General features: G+C 40.8%; 1 protein-coding gene across 4 annotated transcripts in view; it reads left to right on the forward strand.

Annotated features, from left to right (window-relative positions):
• Nucleotides 1-25,051, forward strand: part of PUB49 (plant U-box 49) — a 143,087-nt gene that overhangs the window by 39,113 nt on the left and 78,923 nt on the right. For all 4 annotated transcript variants that reach the window (XR_016264123.1, XR_016264124.1, XM_089446870.1 and 1 more), the window contains exon 3: nucleotides 1,214-1,317. Coding sequence is in view for 2 of the 4 variants with exons in the window: in XM_089446870.1 (XP_089302996.1) it covers nucleotides 1,214-1,317 (104 nt within the window). In the remaining 2 variants the exon portion in view is untranslated. The remainder of the gene's footprint in view (nucleotides 1-1,213; nucleotides 1,318-25,051) is intronic.

A 25,051-nucleotide genomic window follows, 5' to 3' on the forward strand; every position in this document is an offset into this window, starting at 1 on the left:
TTCATAGGTGGTGAACACTTCTACAGAGAGGTGTTGGGGCACCTACAGTTTCTTCCGTAATGTAAGAAGAAACAGGCTGAATGTAAACCGGTCAGAGAGCTTGGTTCATGTTCATTACAAGTTGCATTATTGTGAGGAGGCAAAGACAAATAAAAGCTTGAAGGTTTGGGACAACGATCCAGAGGAGGATAACTTGGAGGAAAATTTGAAGGATGGAATGTTGTATTTAGAGCAATTGGAGGATACTCCTATGGATGATGATGGATGATAATGATCGTGTTGAGATGCTGTCCCCATCTAATGCCATGGTTCCAATGTCCAAGAATCTAACTACAACAGTAGGGGCTTCATCTTAAGTTCTGCTCCATGTACTTCACTACCACTACGTGGAGGTCCATGCAACAGTCATGGTGGTGTAAGGAGGAAAGGTTAGGGTTTAGAGATGATAGATTAGTGTTTTGGACCTTTTGGTCTTCACACTTGTGTGTAGATGGCTCATTTTGTGAACATTACTATTTGGTCATGTTGATGATTGATGGATAACCTATTTCAATGATAAATTAATGGTCTACTTTCTATTATATGGCTTAAAAATTTGTATGTAGATGGTTGATGCTTGAATGATCAATCCTTAATGTACTATGGATACCATTTCTATCTTCATTGATGTACAACTAATTTGCATGTTTGCATATATTTTGCAACTAATTTAGCATTCTGCATGTTTTTTTGAATATAAATGCAACATAACACACACACACACATATAATAAACACTCTTGCGGCGCTCCGCTCCCCAGGATTTTTGGAAAATGGCTCTCTGTTCCACTGCCAAAAACACTCCTGCTTTGCTCTGGTCAAATGAAACTGCAGTATTCTGTATGTACGCTAATTGCTTACAGACCGAAAACTCATGTTGGCAATGGCACCTGACCCTATTTGGGCTAAAAAAACTTCATCCTTAATCACCTGGGAGTTCTACTGATGTGTTCTTTCATGTGGCTTAGGTTTTTTTTGAACACCATGAATTTGGTGGAATGCTTTAATATGAAGGGGACTTTGTATTGTTGTTTTCCCCTATTTTTATCAATTCCCTTGACTGCATCATATTCTTATGACCATCTTGTTTAAAACTTTGGAGCTCATGAAATAATTTGTGGTCCTTTGGTTCTAAAGGTTGTATTCACATTAATGAGGTGTAAATGGGATTGCAGGCACATTATCCCATACATTCAGAAACATGGCAAGAATCCTGTGACTGGCGCACCTTTGGCTGTGAAGGACCTCATAAAACTTCACTTCCACAAAAATTCAGAAGGTAATCAATATTGGTATCAAGATTCTTGGTTGCTGATGTGTATGCTATAATGCACCTCAATGTCATTAGAACATGACTAATTTGATGCAGATTTCTGGCCTGGTAGGTGAATAAAGAGCTAGAATGGAGTGGGATTTATACTAGTGATGACATGGTTAGATCATTTTGAAAGTAGTATTTAATTAATTTTCCTTGGAATAATTATGGATGCTGGAATTGTGAACTGGCTGTTAGAATGCAAATTTCTTTGGGAATGTTAAGATAAATATTTCATTGATCTATATGAATGAATGCAAATAAAATTAATGGTATTGATTTTACATGCTTAACATGTTTATTCATCTATTCCAGATGGCCATTCATTCATAATTAGTTATGTATAAAGTATTATTGTCTCCTATATTACATTTCATTGTTCTAGAATCTAAATTGTATTTTAGGTTCATGGCACCTTCTTCAAGTCAGCACACAATTATTTAATTGCACAGCTTTACCTTTAATACTGTAGGTCTTCAGCCCTTCACCTACTACCTTAATTTTTTTTTTTTTTTGTGGATTTTTTTTGGAATATTACATTCTATCATTCCTCCACAAAGCTAGCAGTTCCACAAAAAAATGTTAAAAGTCTCTTTCCTTGACCTTTCAATCTCACAATTGTAAAATATAATCTTCTTAGAGGTTTTAAGTTTTGACTTTTGCTGCTGTTACAGTCAGTTGAAGGCTACTTCCCCTTTTTATTCTAACTCTAATATGGTTATTTTTCTGCCATTACCTCTATATCCCCTGCTAGCTTTGGTCTTATAACTCACACACATGTTTTTTTCCACATGATGCATTTCCTGGGGAAACCCACTGACTACTTCCCTTCATTTTGAGGATGGTACCTAGGGTAAATTAGAATCTTTAGGGCTTAAGGTCAGGTCAACAATCAACAACAAATGGCTCACGAAGAGAGCAAGCATGTCACAAAATGGGATTTAAACCCAGGCAGTAAAGGATAACAACTCTCCTCTTGGCCACTTGAGCTACAGCCAATTGAGAAGTAGCTCAAGTGGCCAAGGGGAGAGTTGTTATCCTTCCCTGCCTGTGTGTGTGTGTATACATGTATGTATGTATGTATGTTTATTCTCCAAGGAAATCCTTGCAGGATTTCTCCCTCTTCCCTAGAAAATACGAGGATGGAGGGTGGCTGCTGACGCAACCTGTGGCCTAGTGCCTCCCTGTTGGCAACATGCTTGGGTGGATTGTTTTATCGATTGAGCTAGCGCTTGGGGCTATATATGTATATATCACTGCCAAGTTGTTAACCATTGCCACGTTTTGTTGCTTGACAGCAACTAATTGCTGTGAAAAGTTGCACTAGAATGTCCTGTCACACATGTGGAATCTAGGGAATTGATGTGAAAAGTATAAAATGTAGTTTGATGAATTCTAGATGCAACCTAAGCAACTAGTCTTTTACTATAGGCTGAGATATGTGCTATCTACTTATACTTTTAATAACTGGTATTCTGATCTTTCAGTTGAGGTGAACTTCTAAGATAGTGATAACTTGTATAGAATTAATTTTAGTGCATAGAAATACGAAGCATTTTGTTGTCATGTAATTAGGCAATATCTCTTTTACGATAGGTTGAGATATGTACTATCTGCGTCCAATTGGAATAATTTGTGTTCTGATCTTTCAGTTGAGGTGAACTTCTCAGATAGCAACAACTTGTATAGGAATTAATTGTAGTGTGGAGTAATACAAATCATTTTATTGTCATGATACATGTAACTAGGGGCTGTTGCCTCTGGATGCAAACAATTGCCAGTTAAGACAACATTCATATGGTATTGAAATGCCTTTGGTCAGGTCTAGGAGATGTGTGGTGCATTTGAGATGCTTTTTTACTCAATTATGATTGAACAGGAGATGCGCTAAAGAAGTACTCCTTTCCCTTTCCCATAAAAGCAAAGTTGGAATATATAATGACTCCTCACATGCATGTGTTAACTATGAGTCATCTTGTAAGTATTGGGCTGATAGCTAGCTGTCGCAGGAAACGTCTAGTAGAGGGCCAGACAAGGCTAGTTACCATACAAAAACATGGAAATGTTTGTGATATGGCCTGGAAACACATTTCTGTCTATACGAATGCTTCCTATGTGTGGTGTTGTTGCCCAAAGTGTACACTAAGGCACAACGCTGAGAGTAGGGGCTGTCACTCTGATGCCTACTCACTCTGTTTAGACTCTCTCCTAGCTAAGTCAAGGGGGGTAGTCCCTATGGGTAGATAAAAAGGGGAAACTTGTTGGAACAACAAGTTCTAGGAGAATTGAGGCAAGACAATCACTTTTAAGATTAGAAGGCAAGTTACGTTATTAAAATGAGCAATGTGAGATAGATAACTTCACCTAGATCAATATGACACTTAAGATGAAACAATAAGAGGCCAGTGCCTTGATACAATGCTCAAAGAAATTTAAAAGTGCTTGCACAACAATGTATGATATCTCAAGCTACCAAGTAAGCAATGCTGCAAGGATGATGTTAGTACAATGAATTGAGATAATCAGATATATGAGCAATAAGCTTTGAGAGAATGATTGCAAGAACTGTAATTCCAGGTGAGATAGACAATAAGCTTGAAATAACTTACAATTTATGAATTAAGCTCACAATTTTGATTATAATGATGGATGGGATGCAAGATCTAATCTAATATGCAAATGATGATGCAAACGTTAGTGCAATGTTATCACCATGCTTCAATGAGGTACACTTATAACAATGCGCTTCAAAGAAATGAAATACCAATCCACTTATGATTAAAAATACTTTAAGTACAAAGTGAGATTAGTTTATGACAATGAAGCAAATAGAGGTCACTCAATGAAACAAAATGTTAGATAAATAACACAAGTGCCTTAATGGAAATTGCTCTTGATGTGAAATGAATTATTAATTAGATTTATAATGTCACTTCACTTAAGATATGTCTTTAAGAATGTTTTTAAGAGCAAAAGAATGAAATGCAAAAGCACAAGTAGTTATTTTAAAAGATATAAGCAACTTTTGTAAAAATTTCTGTTTTCCCACCCCGGTTTTCAGTATCACCTTATTTCTCCCATGTAGTTAAATGCCCATTCCCATAACCATACATTTAACAGACTGAAAAAAATAAATATGGCTGAAAACACAAATTCTGGAAATTTTTCAGAATGCTGGAAATTGCAGAAATAAAAATCAGCAATTAAAAAACAGCCATTAAAACACATTAAAACACTGATATTTTTGGTCAACTTGACCCTGGAAAAACCCCCTACAACTCTTGGGGAAAACCAGTTTGAGAGCTCTTCTTTATTTCTGAAAATTGCCTTTTTACAGTGAGAATTATTTAGCAAAAAATCAGCAAACAAATTTACAACTTATCTCCTTTCCCGTGCCTCACAACAATCTGGAAATTACAGCAAACAGGACAGCAATAAATGCTGTACGGCCTCCGTTTTGTGTGCAGAAAAATCAACAAACTGCTCTTCGATTTTTGTGCAAAAATTTGCCTTTCACTATGTGCTGAATCAGCTGTACAAATCTGCTCAACTGCTGCCTTGGAATGTGTGCCAAGCTGCTGTCTCCTTCTCCTTCCTGCTCAGAAATCTCTCTTTCTCTCTTGCTCTCCTTCTCCCAATCTGCTCATGAAAGAATGAATGACCTTTTCCTCCTTTAATATAACTCCAAGTGACTTTTGGGTGATCTAAGTGACTTTTGGGTGATCTCTAAATCCAATGGCTGAAATAGATTTAGATCAATGGTTGAGATTAAATGCTCATTTAAATCTCAAAGCCTAAGGGAACCCCCTGTCCTCCGGTACCAAATTTCAACACTCCCTCTTACCGAGGAAGGTGTTCCTCACCACACCCATCTTGTCTCTGAAGTAGACATGCTTGCCCCGTGGTAAGGCTTTGGTAAGGATATCTGCAACCTGCTCATCAGTGGAAATATACTCAAGCTTCACAGCTCCCTTTTGAACATAGTCTCTGATGAAATGATATCTGATCCCGATATGCTTTGACCTGTCATGAAATACTGGATTCTCCGTGAGTTTAATGCAACTCTAATTATCACAGTAAATCACTGAAGGTCTCAACGGCTGACCAAATAAGCCAAACAACATCTTGCGAAGCCAGATGGCCTCACAACTAGCTAGACTGGCTGCCATATACTCTGCTTCCGCTGAACTCAGTGCTACTGACTGCTGCTTCCGGCTGAACCATGACACTACTGCTGAACCCAACCCAAAACAACACCCTGAAGTGCTCTTCCTATCAGAAGCACAACCTGCCCAATCAGAATCAGTGTATCCTGCCAATCTCACTCCATCTCCCTGCCTGTAGTCCAGACCATAATCCACTGTCCCCTGCAAGTACCGCAAAATGTGTTTTGCAGCCACCCAGTGAACCTTCCTAGGCTCACACATAAACTGACTCATCGTGTTGACTGCAAAACAGATATCTGGTCTAGTGTTGACCAAATACATCAAGGAACCAATCAGCTGCCTGTACAATGTGGGATCCACCAACTCGGAATCCGAAGCATGAAGCTTCTTCCAGTTGGTGATCATCGGTGTCGACATGGGTCTACAATCCTCCATGTGGAATCTGCTAAGGATGTCCACAATATACTTCCCCTGCCCCAGGAAGAAATGCCCCTCCTCCTGCCACACCTCCAAACCCAAAAAGTAATGCATCAAGCCGATGTCCTTCATCTCAAACTCCGCCGCAAGATCTCTCTTGCAGTGCTCTATGAGTCTCTCTGCACCTGTAATGATCAAGTCATCCACATACAGCACCAGAATGAGAGGCTCCTCACCAATCACAATAAAGTAAAGGTTCGGATCTGCCTCACTCTTTGTGAAACCCATCCCCTGCAAGTATGCATCTATCCTGGAGTACCAAGCTCTGGGAGCTTGCTTCAGGCCATAAAGGGCCTTCTTCAATCTGCACACATGGGACTCCTTCCCATGCACCTCAAAGCCCTGTGGCTGCTCAATGTACACCTCCTCCTGTATGAAGCCATTGAGAAATGCGGTCTTCACATCCATTTGGTGGATCTTCCAACCCATCTCTGCTGCTATCGATATAATGGAGCGGATCGAAGTATATCGAGCCATGGGAGCGAAGGTCTTCTCATAATCAACTCCCTCTACCTGGGAGAACCCTCTAGCCACAAACCTCGCTTTGAATTTCTCAATGTTGCCATCTGCAGCATGCTTTACCTTGTAAAGCCATCTGGAAGTAACCACGGATTTGCCCTCAGGCCTCGGCACCACCTCCCAAACATCATTCTTCATGATAGAAGAATACTCCTCCTGCATGGCCTCTCTCCAGACCTGCTGGCTAGCTGCCTCCTCATAGCTAGAAGGCTCAGAGTCAAGGATGCTGGTAACCATCGCCATATAGCTACAGAACCTCTCAGGTGGTCTACTCTCTCTGACCGACCTCTTCGGCTCAGCAACAGATGTGGCATCTCTCAAGGTGTCCTGAAGCCACTTGGGCTTCCTCTTCCCTGAGCATGCTTCTCCCATAGGAGAATGAAACTCCTCCTCCTCATCACCATCAGTAGCCTGAACTCCTGACTGTCTGTCTGCTGTCCTCCTGCCTGCACCTGAACCTGTAGAAGCTGAGGTACCGTGTGAACTGTCCATTAGTGGACTCCCTAGTGAACTGCTCTGCATGCTGCCCGGAGCACCACCCCTCTGGCTTGGCGAGCCACTGCTCACTGATGGACCTGACATCCTCATAGATGTACCTCTGGATCCTCCTGATCCCTGCCCACTGGATCCTTGCGACTGACTCAACTGCTGCTGAGGGTCTGGCTGATCCAGATACTCTAACTCCCGTGACCTCCTAAAGGCCCTGTCCTCCTCGAACTTCACATCCCGTCTGACAACAACTCTCCTCTGTGCAGGAATGTAAATCCGAAAGGCCTTTGAGGTCTCACTGTAGCCCACAAAGATACCCTTCTCTGCGGTGGGCTCTAGTTTGGTCCTCTTCTCTTTGGGTATATAGGAGTATGTAATGCATCCAAAGATATGAAGATGATCAATATCAGGCTTCTTCCCAGAGAAAGCCTCCTCCGGAGTCATGTGCCCCAAAGCACGATGCGGACTCCTGTTCTGCAAGTAAACAGCTGTGTTGCAGGCCTCTGCCCACAAGAACAATGGCAACCCCTGATCATGTATCATGGCTTTGGCAGCCTCTATGATGGATCTGTTCTTCCTCTCCGCAACCCCGTTCTGCTGGGGGTTGTAAGGAACAGTGAACTCCCTCCTAATGCCTGCCTCCGCACAATAGTCAACAAACTCTCCAAGGGTGTACTCTCCTCCATTGTCCGACCTCAAGGACTTGATCTTTCGACCTGTCTGAGTCTCCACAAGAGCTCTGAACTCCTGAAACCGCTTGAAGACCTCACTCTTGGTCTTCAAAAAATAAATCCAGGTCCTCCTGGAGTGATAATCAATGAATAAAACATAGTACTCATATCCACTCAAGGAAACATGAGACATCCGACCGCTCACATCGGAATGAATCAAATCAAGTATCCCCGTCGCTCTGCTGTCACTGCTGGGAAAAGGGGATTTGGCAAACTTGCCCATCGCACAACCTCTGCAAGTATCAAAGTGATCAGTACTGAAATCTGGCACACCTGTAGTGATCTCTCGCAATGTCCTCAAGGCTCCATGATACATATGTCCCATCCTGCGGTGCCAAATCTCACACAGCTCAGAACTGCTAGCTCTGCTGTCGGTACTACTGCTCAATGCCAAAAGGGGCTGGAATGCAAACTTGTACACCTTTGCATGGCGTACACCTATCACTCTAGCTGAATCAGCTGGAGCGTCCCTGGGATACATCAACACCTGTCCTCCCCTGAACAGTACCTCATATCCTCTGTCCTCCAAAGCTGAGACGGATATGGGGTTCTTCCTCATCCCTGGCACATAAAGAACCTCTGACGCCTTCAAGGGAGGTTTGGACTCCCTCTGAAATGTCACTGTCCCCACCCCGACTGCTCTAACAACTCTGTCATCACCGAGTACTACCTCAATATCAGTGCCACTCTCTGAAAGCTCTGAGAAGTACTCCCGGACTCCTGTCATGTGACGTGAAGCCCCACTGTCCACATACCAGATACCTGAAGATGCTCCGCTAATCGAGGGAAAAGCATGCTCCCTCTGAACCTGTGTGGCAGGTGATCTTGTACTAGAGGACTCACACGTAGTGAACGCAAACTCTCGTTCAAAACGACCAGCAAAGTCCTCAATCTCTGCTGAAGCTGCCACGTCCTAGTTCTTCCCCTTCTTCTTCTTCTTCTCCAGACACACAATTGCATAGTGTCCCATCTTTTGACAATTCCAACACTTCACCTTGGAATAGTCCTTCTGTGAGTTACCCTGTTTACCTTTACCTTTGCCTTTGCCCCCACCACTGCTTGTGGAAGCCTGCTTCTTCCCTTTGCCTTTCTTGCCTCCTGCCACCAGTGCTACGTCCTCATCCTGCTCAACTGGCTTGGCTGCCCCAAGCTGTCCTTTCCTGATCTCTGTCTGAATACAATCATCCCAAAACCTCTCCCATGTGGGAAGGGTCTCACGTGCACAAACCCCATCAGCAAAGTTCAACCATGAACGGGGGAGACCATTCACTGCAATACGCACCAACTCAGTGGATGGAATGGCCTCTCCAATCGCTGCCAACTCATCTCTCACATTGGTAATCTTTGTGAGATATCCAGCTGCACTATCATTCCCCATCTTAATGTTCTTCAACTTCTCCTTCAGGACCATCTTCCGGTTCTCATTGGCACTCTGGTAGAGATTGGACAATGCTGTCCACATCTCATGGGCATTGCTCTTTCCTCTCACATGAGGAATGCAATGGTCTTTGATTCCGTCTAGAATCAGCCTCTTACCCTTATTGTTCTTCTTTTTATACTCAGCCAACTGAGTAACATCAGTGGGCACAGCCGCACAACAACAGGGTTCTGTGCGGTGTGCACCATGATATCCCAGACTTCTGCCTCCTCAAAGATACTCTGCATTCTCTCCTTCCAAACGCTGTAATTTATATGCCCATCCAGCCTATCCTCCACCCTCAATCCCAATGACATCCTGTTGTCCTAAAACTGAAAAATAGCACTGCTGTAGTAAAGATAAAACTGCTGTTTATGAAAAAATCAGCTTGCTGGAATTTTCTGAGTGAAAAATCAGCAACTGTAATTTTTCCTTTTGCTGTCCCAAACTGCCCTTCAGCACTCAAGCTCCGATACCATGTAAAAATTTCTGTTTTCCCACCCCGGTTTTCAGTTTCACCTTATTTCTCCCATGTAGTTAAATGCCCATTCCCATAACCATACATTTAACACACTGAAAAAAATAAATATGGCTGAAAACACAAATTCTGGAAATTTTTCAGAATGCTGGAAATTGCAGAAATAAAAATCAGCAATTAAAAAACAGCCATTAAAACACATTAAAACACTGATATTTTTGGTCAACTTGACCCTGGAAAAACCCCCTACAACTCTTGGGGAAAACCAGTTTGAGAGCTCTTCTTTATTTCTGAAAATTGCCTTTTTACAGTGAGAATTATTCAGCAAAAAATCAGCAAACAAATTTACAACTTATCTCCTTTCCCGTGCCTCACAACAATCTGGAAATTACAGCAAACAGGACAGCAATAAATGCTGTACAGCCTCCGTTTTGTGTGCAGAAAAATCAGCAAATTGCTCTTCGATTTTTGTGCAAAAATCTGCCTTTCACTATGTGCTGAATCAGCTGTACAAATCTGCTCAACTGCTGCCTTGGAATGTGTGCCAAGCTGCTGTCTCCTTCTCCTTCCTGCTCAGAAATCTCTCTTGCTCTCTTGCTCTTCTTCTCCCAATCTGCTCATGAAAGAATGAATGACCTTTTCCTCCTTTAATATAACTCCAAGTGACTTTTGGGTGATCCAAGTGATTTTTGGGTGATCTCTAAATCCAATGGCTGAAATAGATTTAGATCAATGGTTGAGATTAAATGCTCATTTAAATCTCACTTTCTATTTTTTAATTCACCCCACTTTAATAAAGACCCACTTAGTCATTTATTTCCAAAATCAATTTTCCTTTCTAATTTTTCATTGACTTTATAAAAGTCACTTTAAAATTAGACTTAATAACTTTATCACTTAAAGTCACTTTTAAATTAGATTTAACTTTATAAAATTATAAAGTCACTTTAGGAGAAAAATGAAATTCTTTTGGACACTTTTCCCTAGGCCAAAGATCAAAGCCTAAGGGAACCACCTGTCCTCCGGTACCAAATTTCAACAACTTTAATGAACTTAGATCTATTAGCCGAATGAAATTTATTCAACGATAAACAAAGCTATTAAAGCTAATTCGAGGAAGTGCTTATTGTGATGCAAGAAAGAAAGGAATCAGTAATAAGACCTAATTACTAAGTTAGCAAGTTAGCAAAAAGATAGAAAATCCCCCTACCAAATTTACGGGGTTGGATACCATGGGAATAAATCCCAAGCTCCCTTTATAAAATATGCTTTTATTATTATTAGAATTTTCAAAGAGATGACCTTCCTTAGACAAGAGAGAAAGAGAGTTTAATGTCTCTAAGGAGGGTTTATAAAATAAATATCTTTAATAGCAAATACCCCTTCCTTGAGATGCTAATATGGAAAAGAGGAAGTAATGATATAGCAATAACTTATGATGAAACTCCCTTAACCACTAAACTAATGAGGGAAAATTTTATGATGATTTTTATAATATTTCTAATAAAAAATCCCCCCAAAAATGAAAACAACTTTCCTCAAGAAAATAATTTCAATCTCCCTTGCAAAACAATATTATCAAGAAAACCAAATCTAAAACATCAGATCTGCAAGGAAATAAAGATAAAATCTAAAAAAATATGTACAAAAAACAAAGTAGGATACAAATGGGTTAGATTATATATACAAAATTTATAGATCTATTCACAAAATAAATAGAAAAAATATGTATAATTAATTTACAAGTTTTTAGAAATTTAATCTGTGTATGAGGACACCTCCGCCCATTGTGAAAATTCGGTGATCCTAAATCCTAGTACAGCAACTGATAATATTTCTCCTATTTGTTAAATTACTTAAACAAATTATTTGCAGTTTTCTACGAAAAATATTGAAATACATACACTGCATCCTTCACAAATAAAATTATGTGGAAAGTAAATACAAGGAAATACTAGCACATATATAACCACAATGACACAATTACTTTTGGACAATTGTCCTTGGAAAAACCCAATGTGGGAAAACTGGTGCAGCGGATGAGGGTTTCTTTTATTAATCTTCAGCAATAATTTCTGTACAAGATACAGGTAGACAAAATAGAGGAAGAATCTTTGCGAAAAAATTACTGATGAATTTCTCACACTCCACAGCGTTTTTTTGACCCCAAAGAGGACCATCTGCCCTTTTGTTGGCTGTTCTGCGTCACCCTCTGCACAGTGATTGCATAGGGTCTGCGTCACCCCTCTGTGCTAATGATCCGAGTCCCTCCTTTGTGTCGCCCCTTCTAGATTTGTCCTGCACTCAGACTACGCTGATGCCCTCTCTCTCCGACCTGCAACTCACTTTCTGACTCAATTTTCTCTTGCCGAACTTCAGCCATTGAAAAAATCGATCTGCTTGAGCAACTGAGTATCTGCCATGGTGTGTTCTCCATTAACCCATCAACTTCTTCTTATAATTTTCTGTTGGAGTATCAATGACCAAGATTAAATCATAATCAATGGCTAAGATTAACTATAAATTGATCCATGTCTTCTTCTAGAAGATTCTCACCATGACTTAATGAATACCTTTTAATTAACCAGATTTCCTAAGTTTAGACTTAGGAACCATAAAAAAAGTTAATTATTTTAATTAAGTTTTCTCTAGGTGGAATTTCCGAAAACGATTTTTGGGTTTTGGAGAATACATGTATTCTAGCCTCTCCACAAAATTTTGTGGCTAGAACACATCCGATGCTACAAAAATCAACACTCTCTCTTAGCGAGGAATGTCTTCTAGTGCTGCAATCCATTGAAGCAACATCTTGTCTCTGCACCATCTCTCGTCATGCTGTTGATGTCTGGCTGTTGGTGCCCACCAACTACTGCGTAACTCTGATATGTGTTGCATTTGTGCTGCTGCTGACCCTGCTGAACTGCTGTCAACTACTACATCTACACTGCAACTCCCTCTCAACTATTGCTGCTGAGAATCTATTGAAACGAATTCTCCACCATACCCATCTGTTCTCTGAACTGGATGAACTTAGCTCTCCCTAGAGCTTTTGTGAGTATGTCTGCTACTTGATTGCCTGTGGGGACATATTGCAGTTGGACTGCCCCACGTTGAACACAATCTCTGATGAAATGACATCTGATATCAATGTGCTTCGACCTATCATGAAATACTGGATTCTCACAGAGTTTTATTTAACTATGATTATCACAGTAAACACTGGTTGCTCCCATTTTCTTCCTGAACAAACTCACTAGCAATTTCCTAAGCCATATTGCTTCGCATGTAGCTGTGCTGGCCACCATATATTTCGCTTCTGCTGAGCTCAGTGCTACTAACTTCTGCTTCCTGCTGCACCAAGAGATCATCCCTAATCCAATGCTGAAGCAGTACCTGAGGTATTTTTCTTATCCACTAAACTACCTGCCCAATCTGCATCTGTGAATCCGCTTAACTTGACGTTATCTCCTCTAGTATATTTCAACCTGAGTTCGACTGTTGCACGCACATATTTGAGAACGTGCCTAACTGCTGCCCAATGTACCCTTTTCGGTTCCACCAAGAATTGCCTAAGGGTATTGACAACGAAACAAATGTATGGCTTGGTGTTGACCAAATACATGAGTGACACAATTAGCTGTCTATACAAGGTGGGGTTGACTTCCTTGTCCCCTAAGGTATCTATCTTTTTCCAGTTGGTAATCATGGGTGTTGCCATGGGTCTGCAATCTTGCATTCTGAATCTCTTCAGAATTTTTGTAGCATATCTCCCTTGCCCAAGGAAGATTTCCCCATTCTTCTGCCATACTTCCAATCCCAAAAAATAGTGCATCAACCCCATATCCTTCATGTCAAATTCTGCTGCAAGGTTCCTTTTGCAGTCCTTTATGAGCCTCGATGATCCTGTCAAAAATAGATCATCTACATATAAAATCAGAATGAGAGGCTCATTCTCCACCATCAGATAGTAGAGATTGGGATCTGCATCACTCTTGATGAATCCCAATTGCTGCAAGTAACTGTCAATCCGACCGTACCATGCGTTGGGTGTGTGCTTGAGACCATACATGGCTTTTTTCAATCTGTATACATGAATGCACTTCTCATGAGTTTTGAAGCCTTCAGGCTGCTCTATGTACACCTCTTCTTCTATCACCTCGTTCAAGAATGTTGTCTTGACATCCATTTGGTGAATTTCCCATCCCATCTGCGTTGCTAGGGATATGACGGATCTGATAGAGGTATATCTGGCAACTGGGGTGAAGGTCTCCTCATAGTCTATTCCTTCTTTTTGTGCATACCCCTTTTCCACGAATCTAGCCTTATACTTCTCTACACTGCCATCTGCAGTGTACTTGATCTTGTAGATCCATCTGGAACCCACAACTGATCTATCTTCTGGTCTAGGCACCACCTCCCAAACATCATTTGTCATGATAGAATTGTACTCTTCTACCATGGCATCCACCCACACCTGATGTTGTGTGGCTTCCTGAAAACTGGAGGGTTCTGCAACTTGAGCCACCAAGGCCTGGTATCTGTCAGGCTGCCTACGCTGCCTCTTGTCGGTTCTAGGAGCTTCGACAAACTCTTCTGCGTCCTTCAAGGTTTGACGCACTTCCCTACTGGTCCTACCACTAGTTGTGGGAGGTTCAATCTGTTCCTCCACCTGTTCCCGCAGCTCTGTCTGCTGAGAACTTCTTGGATCTCCTACTACTGAGGAGATGCTGGTACTAGTCACTGTACTCGAATCCTGTGACTGTCCCCTTGCTTGTTCTACCTGTGGTCCCTGCTGCTGCTGGACTAATGGAACATCTGATGACTGATCTCCTGCAGGCATCTCTCGAGATCTTCTGAAAGCTCTGTCTTCCATGAACTTTACATCTCGCCTCACTACAATCTTCCTGCTGCCAGGAACGTAGATTCTGTATGCCTTTGAGGTCTTGCTATATCCTACGAGATACCCCTTTTTTGTAGTTTGATCCAACTTACTACGCTTCTCATCTGGAATGTGACAATAGGCCGCACTCCCGAATATCCTCAAATGACTTACCTCAGGTTTCTTCCCAGTGAAGAATCCCTCTGGCGTTTTCTTCCCAAAAGCTCTGTGAGGTGTCATGTTTTGAATGTACACTGCTGTGTTGCATGCTTTTTCCCATAGGAAACTAGGCAAATCCCGATCATACAACATGTCCTTTACTGCTTCGACTATAGTTCCGTTCTTCCATTCCACTACATTCTGCTGTGGATTGTAGGGAGCTGTCCACTCTCTTTTGATACCTTCCTTTGCACAGAAATATTTGAAATCTTTATCCGTGTATTCTCCACTATTATCTGAACGTAGTACCTTGATCTTTTTCCCTGTCATGTTTTCTACGAGAGCCTTGAACTCTCGAAACCGATCAAAGACCTCATCCTTGGTCTTTAAGAAGTAGATCTAGGTTTTTTTGGAATGGTCATCAATAAAGGTGACGAAATACTTGCCACCGCTAAGAGCTTTGGTGGACATAGGGCCACAAATATCTGAGTGTATCAATCCCAACACGCCATTGGCTCTGTTGTTACTTCTGGGAAACACTGCTTTTGCGTACTTCCCATGTACACATCCTCGACATAGATCATCGTGCTCAGTGCTGAGAGTTGGAACTCCTGTTACAGTCTCTCTGAGCATCCTAAGTGCTCCATGGTGCAAGTGTCCCATCCTCCTGTGCCATAGTTCGTTCAACTCCTTCCTATTGTTGTTATCACTGCCTATTAGTGCCATTAGAGAATCAATCTGCAATCTATATAGCCTGTTGCTTCGAGCTCCAATATGTCTCACCTTCTTCCAGGTGGGATGCTTGACATATACTTTCCTTCCCACAAAGTATACATCGTATCCCTTGTCTTGCAACTGGGACACTAGAATTAGGTTCATACCCAATCCTGGCATATGTAGTACATTTGTGGCGCTAGTGCTGGTTCCTGTTTTCGTTTGAAAATCTATGGTGCCTATCCCTACTGGAGTACACTTAGTTCAGTTACCCATAGTGATCTGGAAGTCCATTTTCTCCTCTTAATAACTCGAGAAATATTCCCTTACTCCAGTCATGTGAGCTGAAGCTCCGCTATCAATATACCGGACACCTGCTAATGCTGATTTTGATAGACATACACACTCATCTTCCAATCTAGAAGATAATTTTGAGGCTTCTTGATTATCCATAATTTCTTGTGTTATTTTTCCTTCCCAACACTGAATTCGTAGCAAAAATACACGTCTTGCTCTGCGTGGAAACTATTGCGTTGCTCCCTCTGCCTTTGACAAATCTCGATCCGGGAAATTTTATTCTCTGTCAACTCACTTAGAGAATTAATTTTCCACGAAAATTTTCCCACCTAGCAAATGGACTGTGCAACCTCTCTGGGGTTTCGAACTACTGCCTACGCAGTGCTTTCAAAATCCTTCTTTCGTCTGCAACCGAGCTCTTCCTGCTTTACTAGTGCTCCGATACCATGTGAAAATTCGGTGATCCCGAATCCTACTGCAACAACTGATAATATTTCTCCTATTTGTTAAATTACTTAAACAAATTATTTGTAGTTTTCTACAACAAATATCGAAATACATACACTGCAGCCTTCACAAATAAAATTATACAGAAAGTAAATACAAGGAAAATACTAGCACATCTATAACCACAATGACACTGTTATTTTTGGACAATTGTCCCTAGAAAAACCCAATATGGGAAAACCGGTGTAGCAATGAGGGTTTCTTTTATTAACCTTAAACAATAATTTCTGTACAAGATACAGATAGACAAAATAGAGGAAGAATCACTGGAAGAAATTTATTGATGAATTTCTCACACTCCATAGCATTTTTCTGACCCCGAAGAGGACCTTCTGCCCTTTCGCTGGCCTTTTTGCGTCACCCTTTGAGCAGTGATTGCGTAGGCCCTGCGTCAGTCCTCTGCGCTGATGATTTGCGTCCCTCCTCTGTGCTGCCCCTTCCAGATTTATCCTGCATTCTCAGACTATGATGATGCCCTCTCTGTCCCACCTGCAACTCACTTTCTGACTCGATTTTCTCTTGCCGAACTTCAGTCACTAACAAAATCAATCTGCTTGAGCAACTGAGTATCTGCTCTGGTGTGTTCTCCATCAACCCATTGACTTCTTATAATCTTTTGTTGGAGTATCGACGACCAAGATTACATCATATCGATGGCTAAGATTAACTAGAAATCGATCCATGCCTTCTTCTAGAAGATTCTCACCATGACTTAATTAATACCCTTTAATTAACCAAATTTCCTAAGTTTAGACTTTCTTTAGGTGGAATTTCCAGAAACGATTTCTGGGTTTTGGAGAATACATGTATTCTATCCTCCACAAAATTTCGTGGCTAGAACACATTCGATGCTACAAAAATCAACACCCATAGACCAAATAATATAGCTCTAGAAGTAGCAAATTAATCATTTAAAGCTCTTTAAGTTAAAGATTTAATTTTCTAAATAGATGATCTATAGTAGAGTAAGAGGTAAGAAAACTCCCTTCACAATGTTCTTATAATCAGCCCTTGAAATGTCACACCATGGGTGCTTTAGCCCTCATGCTCAAGATTGGGATGGTTTAGTCGAAAATTTCCCCACATGCTTGAGATCTGATCTGAAATATATTTCTACAGACACTCAAAAAATTTGTTAGATCCAAATGGGATTGATTCACACAGTAAAAGGGAAGTCTAAGGGTTTAACCAAAAAACAATAGATCCGCCCAATTATAAATGCTTACTCAACCCAAATAATAGTGCAAGATACCTGCACACTGATAAATCCCAAAGGCATATGAAAATAACAACATTAAAATTCAGTGGAAAATTAAACACATAATCAGAACAAATTTACCATGATAAGCTACAAATATACACACATGGTTTCGCCCCCAAAGACCTTGTACTTTATTAATCCAGACAAAAAAATTACAGAGCTTCCAGAGCCAATTAGAACATCCAAAGATGAGAACAATGAGGAGCATCATGCTCAATTTATAGAAATATTGAGAGTTCTAGATTCCCCCCCAAGTGGAAAACGACTAAGTCAAAGAAGTTGCACAATTTTGACTTGATCTTGGAAAAGAACGGCTAGTTGCTGCTTGATCCATGTCAAAATTAAATCTTGTCCTTTGATCTTGATGAAGAAATTCGAATTCCATAATAGTTCCCTCTTTTCTAGGTCCAAAAAATGTTATTTTGGTATTTTTTCCTCAAAAAATTACTTTTGGCTTAATCACCTAGGTCCATAAGCTCAATTTTTGTTAAAAAATAATCTTTTCTGGCCCAAGAGAATTTCTTGTGGTCTTCTTGCCTTGGAATTGGGTTTGTCAATTTAATTCTTCCTTGGGTATGACCACCTTCTCCAAAATTCGTTTTTTACTTGGAGAGAATTTTATTTTTTCTCAATTTTAACATTTTGACTATTTTTTGACTAATTTTTTGCCTTTTTTTTGTCGGAAAACTCAAAATAAAAATAATTTGATGGGAAAGACATAATTTCGACCCTCAAAAGTTGTTTAGACACTAAGTTGAAGTGTAGAGGTTCTAACTATGAGTACTCTACCCCCTTTAACTTTTACAAACATTTGATTTTACAATTTACATCCAAATTATTAATTTCCTAACTAGTTGGAAATATAATAATTAAAAATATACACTTAGACTCAACCAAATTCTTCAGGACTCAATGCATGATCTAGTATGATAAAAATACATAGACTCGATACGCTAGGACTTACTTAAGACATCACCATTGAATCCCACCCTAGCCTTGGGGATATATGTGGGAGAAAAACTTTGCCGATTATTTATGTTTATAAACACACATAATTCGGGAAGGTTGGAAATATAATAATTAAAAATATACACTTAGACTCAACCAAATTCTTCAGGACTCAATACATGATCTAGTATGATAAAAATACATAGACTCGATACACTAAGACTTACTTAAGACATCACCATTGAATCCCACCCTAGCCTTGGGGATATATGTGGGAGAAAAACTTTACCGATTATTTATGTTTATAAACACACATAATTCGGGAAGGTTAAAAAACTCCCTAGGATAAAACTCGTTAGCCAAATTTCTTAAGCTTACTTAGGTGTTTTACATGGCTTTATAGACATACTAGAATCGTTTTTACAATCGCCCACTGGGCTGCAGAATTTGGAGCTACAACTCTGATAAACTGACGAATGATGATGATGGTGAATTCTGGATATCTGATTGCTCGAACATGATGGGATTCTATTTTTGAAAAATGTGTATTGCAATAGAGTGTTTGACACAAAGTGGTCAACATGTGGAAAATGTGTTTTTGGGCCTCTACCAACATATGTACGACACATTTCCAACAATAAATCTGCCTATTTTGACATGGTCTGACTTGATTTTTGACTAGGTTTGACCATAAATGTTGGCAATTAATGATAATGTTAAATTTTTAAGTAAAACTGGACATTTCTTTTTTCTTTACTTTAAATTGTTTCAGGAATCAGGTTGTTTGAGAGTGGTTCCAACCTCATTGGACTTTGTACGGAGAAAGTATAATTTCATATGCCATCTGAGATTCAATAGAATTAACAGTTTTCAAGATTTCGGGATTAGTAGGGCTGCGACATTTTCATTGGATTCTATCATGTATGAGGTTATAGGATTGACATTTAATCAAGAGTACCAAGCCCTTTATGTTGGTGCTGTTGATTGTTGAACTCCTCTATCATGGACTTAGCAAAAATGTACCCTTCACTCAAGCCAAAATCATTGATTAGGTATGTTAAGCTTTTTCTACCATATTTTAAGGCTTGGATTAGGCAGTTTCATCAAAATTGGATGTTGTTGCCTGTTGTCCTAGGGGGATTGAGGTAGAGGCAAAATCTAGACAAGAAACAAAGGGCAATTCTAATAATGAGGATCCTATTAGAAGCAATTGGGGAACATTACTGGTCATTTATGTTTTTCATTTAAATGTTCTTGCAAATTTATTCGTAATGCTTTCTTTCAAAGTTTCGATATAATGTGCTATTTATAAAATAACACATTATATATATATATATATATATATATATATATATATATATATATAACGTCACATTATCCCCTTTGCAATTTTTCGAGGGGTCATGTTTCCAACATGTTTTCGTTTTTGAAACTCATACTTGTTTATAAAATAGCATTTCACAAGCGTGTGCGCGCGCACACATACACACATATATATCCCCCTTTGCAAATTTTGTTGATTTGGGGTAGCATCGGATGTGCTCTAGCCACGAAATTTGGTGGAGAGGTTGGGGCACATGAGATCTCCAATACCTAGAAAGGGTTTGGGCAGATTCTAAACAGATCAAGAGATATTAAAATAATTAATATTTTTAATGGAGTCCCTAAATCTAAACTCAGGGAAAATAAAATATTAATGTGTATCAATATGAATCTGTGTTTTAATGGTCCAAAAGACATGGATCAAGCCAGATCTAATCTTAGCCGTTGATTAGGGACTTAATCTCGGTCGTTGATATGTCAAAAGGAAAAGTATAAGAGGAGGCTTGAGGGTTACTTGGAGAATACATCAGTGTGATCAGTCATTCTATTCTCTAGAGCAGGGTTTGCTAAGAGAGATAGAATTAGTGATCGGGAGATGCAACTAAGAGGCATTTGAGTACAGAGAGGCAGAGATAGTGCCAGGAGAGCAGCGCAGTAGCCAAGGAGAGTGACGCACAACAGTGTTGCGAAAATCACGATAATATCGGAAAATCACGATTTTTTGAGTTTGGCGATATTATCGCCCGATTTTTATGTTGATTTTTTGTTGTTGTTGTTTTTTCGCAAAAAATCGCGATAGCTTGAAATAATCATGATTTTTACGAAAAATTCGCGATTTTTTGGGAAAAAATCTTGATAATTTTTTATTTTTTATTTGTTTTTTGGTTGTGTCGATTTTTTGATGAGGAGGAGGAGCAACAGGTGGAGGAGGTGACACAACCTACCCAGGCTATCCCTGTCACCAGTAGAGGACGTGGTCTACCTCCTGTAGCTCTTAGTTCTTCAGCTTCTAGAGCACAACAGAGTCCATTGCCAACTCCGTCGGCATCTACATCTTGAGGGAAAGCTATTGCATTTCCTTGCAAGAGGGGCAGAGGAAATTAGTGGTATTAGTTATTTGGTTCATTTCATTGTATATGACATTATGACTCATGATATGAAATACATTATTATATTTTTTGTTGATATTTTGAGGCTGAGTTGGGACTCAGGAGTTAGGATTGACTATTCAGGACATGATTCACTGTTATGTGTGATATAGCACTAGAAATGATATTACACATCTTATATATTAGTTCTTTTATCATATTTATGTGTCAATGTATTTATTTTATGTTGTAGATGCTTTAGATATTAAAAAAATTGAAAAAAAAAGAATATTTTTGTATTTTAGGATTTTTTTTCCAATTATTTCTCGATTTTTACCATTTTTTCCCGATTTTTCCCTCGCCGATATTATCCCGATAACGATTACTACAACATTGACGCAGAGCCAGCTAGGGCTCACGTAGGGCCACGCAGAGGCAGCCAGGAGCTGTGCAGAGCCTTAGAGAGGCCAGCGTTGTTGACGCAGAGGGCCAGAGCGCTGATGCAGTGTATCCCAGGGCTGACGCAGACCCATCCGGGGTGACGCAGGGCCAGCATGGGGCAGAGAGGGGCTGACGCAGTCCAGAGAGAGGCTGACGTTGGGGTTTCTGGGGCAGATTGGTGCTGAGTAGTTGCTGGAAGGATTATCCGGGGTTTCAGCCAGGAGATTTGTCAGAAACTGAAAGGTATTATTGCCAAGGAAATTCTCTATTGGGTAGGCCAGTTTCGGCACCCTTATTTTACTTTGATATTGCTTAATAAGAAAACCCTCAGATAGCTCACCGATTTTCCCACATTGGGTTGTTTTGGGGACATTAGTCCAAAAATAATGGTGTCATATGGTGTGTTTGTTTCTGTTTCTTTTAGTTGCTGATCTGTAATATGTTGAGCATGCACTAGTGTTTATTTTCAGTATTTACATTGTAAATAACTTGTTAAGGAAAATAACAAGTAGGTAGGAATAAATCAGATAAAGTGCATGGAGGGTTTCTAACTAAGTAAACTTAGAAACTTCAACATGGTATTAGAGCGTGATTGCAGATCACAGGAGGACTAAAGGACATCAGTCGAGTGGAGCAATAGCAGCAGAAAACAGCTGTCCCGAGGTGACAGAAGCTGTTTCTAGCAAAGCAGCAACAAGGGAAGGGTGACGCAGTGCCTGCGTTATCAAGGGTGAGCCGAGAAGAGGCAGCATAGAAGCTAAGGAGGCAAAGGGAGCCTCACGCAAAGCCACGCAGTAGCTGGGAAGGTTGACGCGGTTTGCTGAGGAGGTCGGGTCGCTGTTGTCGGGATTGCGCAGAGCCTAGGAGCTCTCACCTTTAGGTTGCTGGGGTTTAGAAGGTTGCAGGAATATTGCAGAGTGGAGCTGGTAAGGTATTGTAGTCAGAATAGTACCTGACAGAGCAAGGCTAGAGGAGTTGCTACTGAGGGTTTCTAGCCGAGGAGCCCGGATCAGTGGTGCGATTGCACAAGACAATCAGAGTAGGGGGCATCTTGACAGTGGCAGAAGGATTTCCAGGAGGGAAATCAAGACTCAGAGGGAGTCCAGAAGAGAACTTCCAGATGAGAAGTAGAGACTGAGAGGAGTCGAATAGAGAACTTCCAGAAGGGAAGTAGAGGAGCATCATGGCACTACACAGAGTAAGAGACCAGGATAGACTGGACAGAGCGTCGAACTTTGCAATCTGGAAGGCCAGAATCTTATTTGTACTTGACAGGAATCGTGTCAAGAACTTCGCCTTGAAGGTAATAAATATCCCAGTTGACCCCAATGATAATGACAAGTACGAGGAGGCAATGGCGAGGGCCAAGAGCATCATCCTTGACGGGGTCAAGGATCATGTAGTACCACACATAGCCGAGAAGGAAACAACATTTGAGATGTGGGAGGCTCTCAAGAAGTTGTACCAACATACTTATATGCAGAGAAGAATGCTGTTTAAGAATCAGTTGCGGTTCTATCCAATGAAGAACGGAGAACCGATTGACACCTTCCTCGGAGGATTGAATGAGATTCAAGATCAATTGACTGCTATAGAGGTGACACCAAATCAGGAGCTGATGGTGAGGACAACCCTGAATGTTGTCTCAGACGACTGGGAGGTATTTGTCCAAAGTATACTGGGTAGAGAGACTCTCCCACCTTGGGACGAGATGTGGACAACTCTTTGCCAGGAAGAGATCATACGGCAGCCAAAGACGGGTAGCAACAACAAGGGGATCAAAGTCAAACAAAAGGAGGAAGATGTGGCCCTAGCATCTGAGGGAAAGCAGGAAAATCTGAAGAAGAAAGATCTCTCCAAGGTCAAGTGCTTCCATTGTGGGGAGTTGGGTCATTATGCAACCCAGTGTCCAAGAAAGAGGAGTAAGGGAGAGTCTTCCGAGACTAAGGCAACGCCAGCACTGGCAGAGAAGGAAGTTTTGACAGACGATGACTATGCCATGAGTGCACATGTGCCACTCGAGCGAAAGTGGGGAGACATCGAGTTGTAGTCAGGTGGACTACAAGTAATGAGGGGTAGGATCCTCGAGGTACCCAACCTCTTGGATTAGACTGTTGATTTGGGGTAGCATTGGATGTGCTCTAGCCACGAAATTTGGTGGAGAGGTTGGGGCACATAAGTTATCCAATACCCAGAAAGGGTTTGGGCAGATTCTAAATAGTTAAGGAGATATTAAATTAATTAATATTTTTAATGGAGTCCCTAAGTCTAAACTTAGGGAAAATAAAATATTAATGTGTATTTATATGAATCTGTGTTAGAATGGTCCAAAAGACATGGATCAAGCCAGATCTAATCTTAGCCGTTGATTAGGTACTTAATCTCGGCCGTTGAGATGTCAACAGAAAAAGTATAAGAGGAGGCTTGTGGGGCGCTTGGAGAACAGACTGAAGGAGACCAGTCAGTTCAATTTTTGGAGCGGGGTTTGCTGAGAAATTGAACTAGTGGTCTGGAGAGCAATCAAGAGGCAGCAAGTACAAAACAAAGAGACGAGAGATTAGCATAGAAGAGGTAGACGTAGAGCCAGAGGAAGCCACGCAGAGGCAGTGGAGACTGTGCAGAGCCAGAAGGGCCTGCGTCATCCACGTAGAGGCTACAGGAGTGACGCAGAAGCCCAGAGAGGCTGCGCAGAGCCTCAATAGGCTGACACAGAGGGTTTCAGGCTGACGCAGAGGGTTTCAAGTTGTAACAGAGGTCAGTAGGACCTACGCCGGGTTTAGAAAAGTGCTGGAAGTTTGTCTATTTGTGGGTAAGCCAATTTGGCACCCTGTTGTACAAGAAAATTGTTGAATAACAAAATCCTCCCTTGCTGCACTGGTTTTCCCACATTGGGTTTTTCTGGGGACATTAGTCTAAAATAATTGTGTCAATGTGTGCATATGTTTGTTTCTGTATTACGGTGTGGTATCTGCAACAGTATTTATTTTTAATGTTTGTTGAAGCAATTTCATGAATAACTTATGATGAATTAAGTAGGAAAAGTAAATCGGTTGCTGCAGTGATAGAATTTTCACATGGTATCAGAGCAAGTAATCAGAGACAGAAAGGGAAAATCAATTATGGGTCGAGACCACGATGTAGAGGCATCCACCTCAGGGGACTCACGCAAATTTTCAGAAGATTGCACAAGAGAGAGAGATTTGGATTTCTCTATGTTGGCTTCCAGGTTGGAAGAAGTGGTGTGCATGACTAGTGCTGCATCATCAAAAGTATGGTATATAGACAGTGGAGCCTCGTGGCATATGAGGGGAATCAGGGAGTGTTTCTCAGAATATCGAGAAGAGAAGATGAACTTTCAGATCACCATGGGGAACAAGGCAAAGTGTACTCTAGTAGGAAAGGGTACCATAGTTTTTTAGATAAAATCGAGAGAGCGGTTTCGTGCCACAAATGTGCTGCATGTGCCAGGATTGGGGATGAACTTACTTTCCGTGTCACAACTACAAGGCAAGGGCTATGGCGTCTACTTCATCAAGGAAAAGTAATATGTCAAACACCCGAGCTGGAAAAAGAAAGTGTAGATCGCGATCAAAAGTAATCGGTTGTACAAGTTACAACTAGAATCTCCAATGGCACTAATAGGCAATCATGGGGACAAAGACTTGAACGAACTATGGCATAGAAGGATGGGTCACTTGCACCATGGAGCTTTGAGAATTTTCAGGAGCACTGTAATAGGAGTTCCGGATTTGAGTACGGAACGAGATAATGTATGCAGGGGATGCGCTCTAGGAAAGTATGCCA

This window comes from Pinus tabuliformis, chromosome X (assembly GCF_031772625.1).
Source record: "Pinus tabuliformis cultivar Carrire ecotype Pingquan chromosome X, CPIR1, whole genome shotgun sequence".
Taxonomy (NCBI): domain Eukaryota; kingdom Viridiplantae; phylum Streptophyta; class Pinopsida; order Pinales; family Pinaceae; genus Pinus; species Pinus tabuliformis.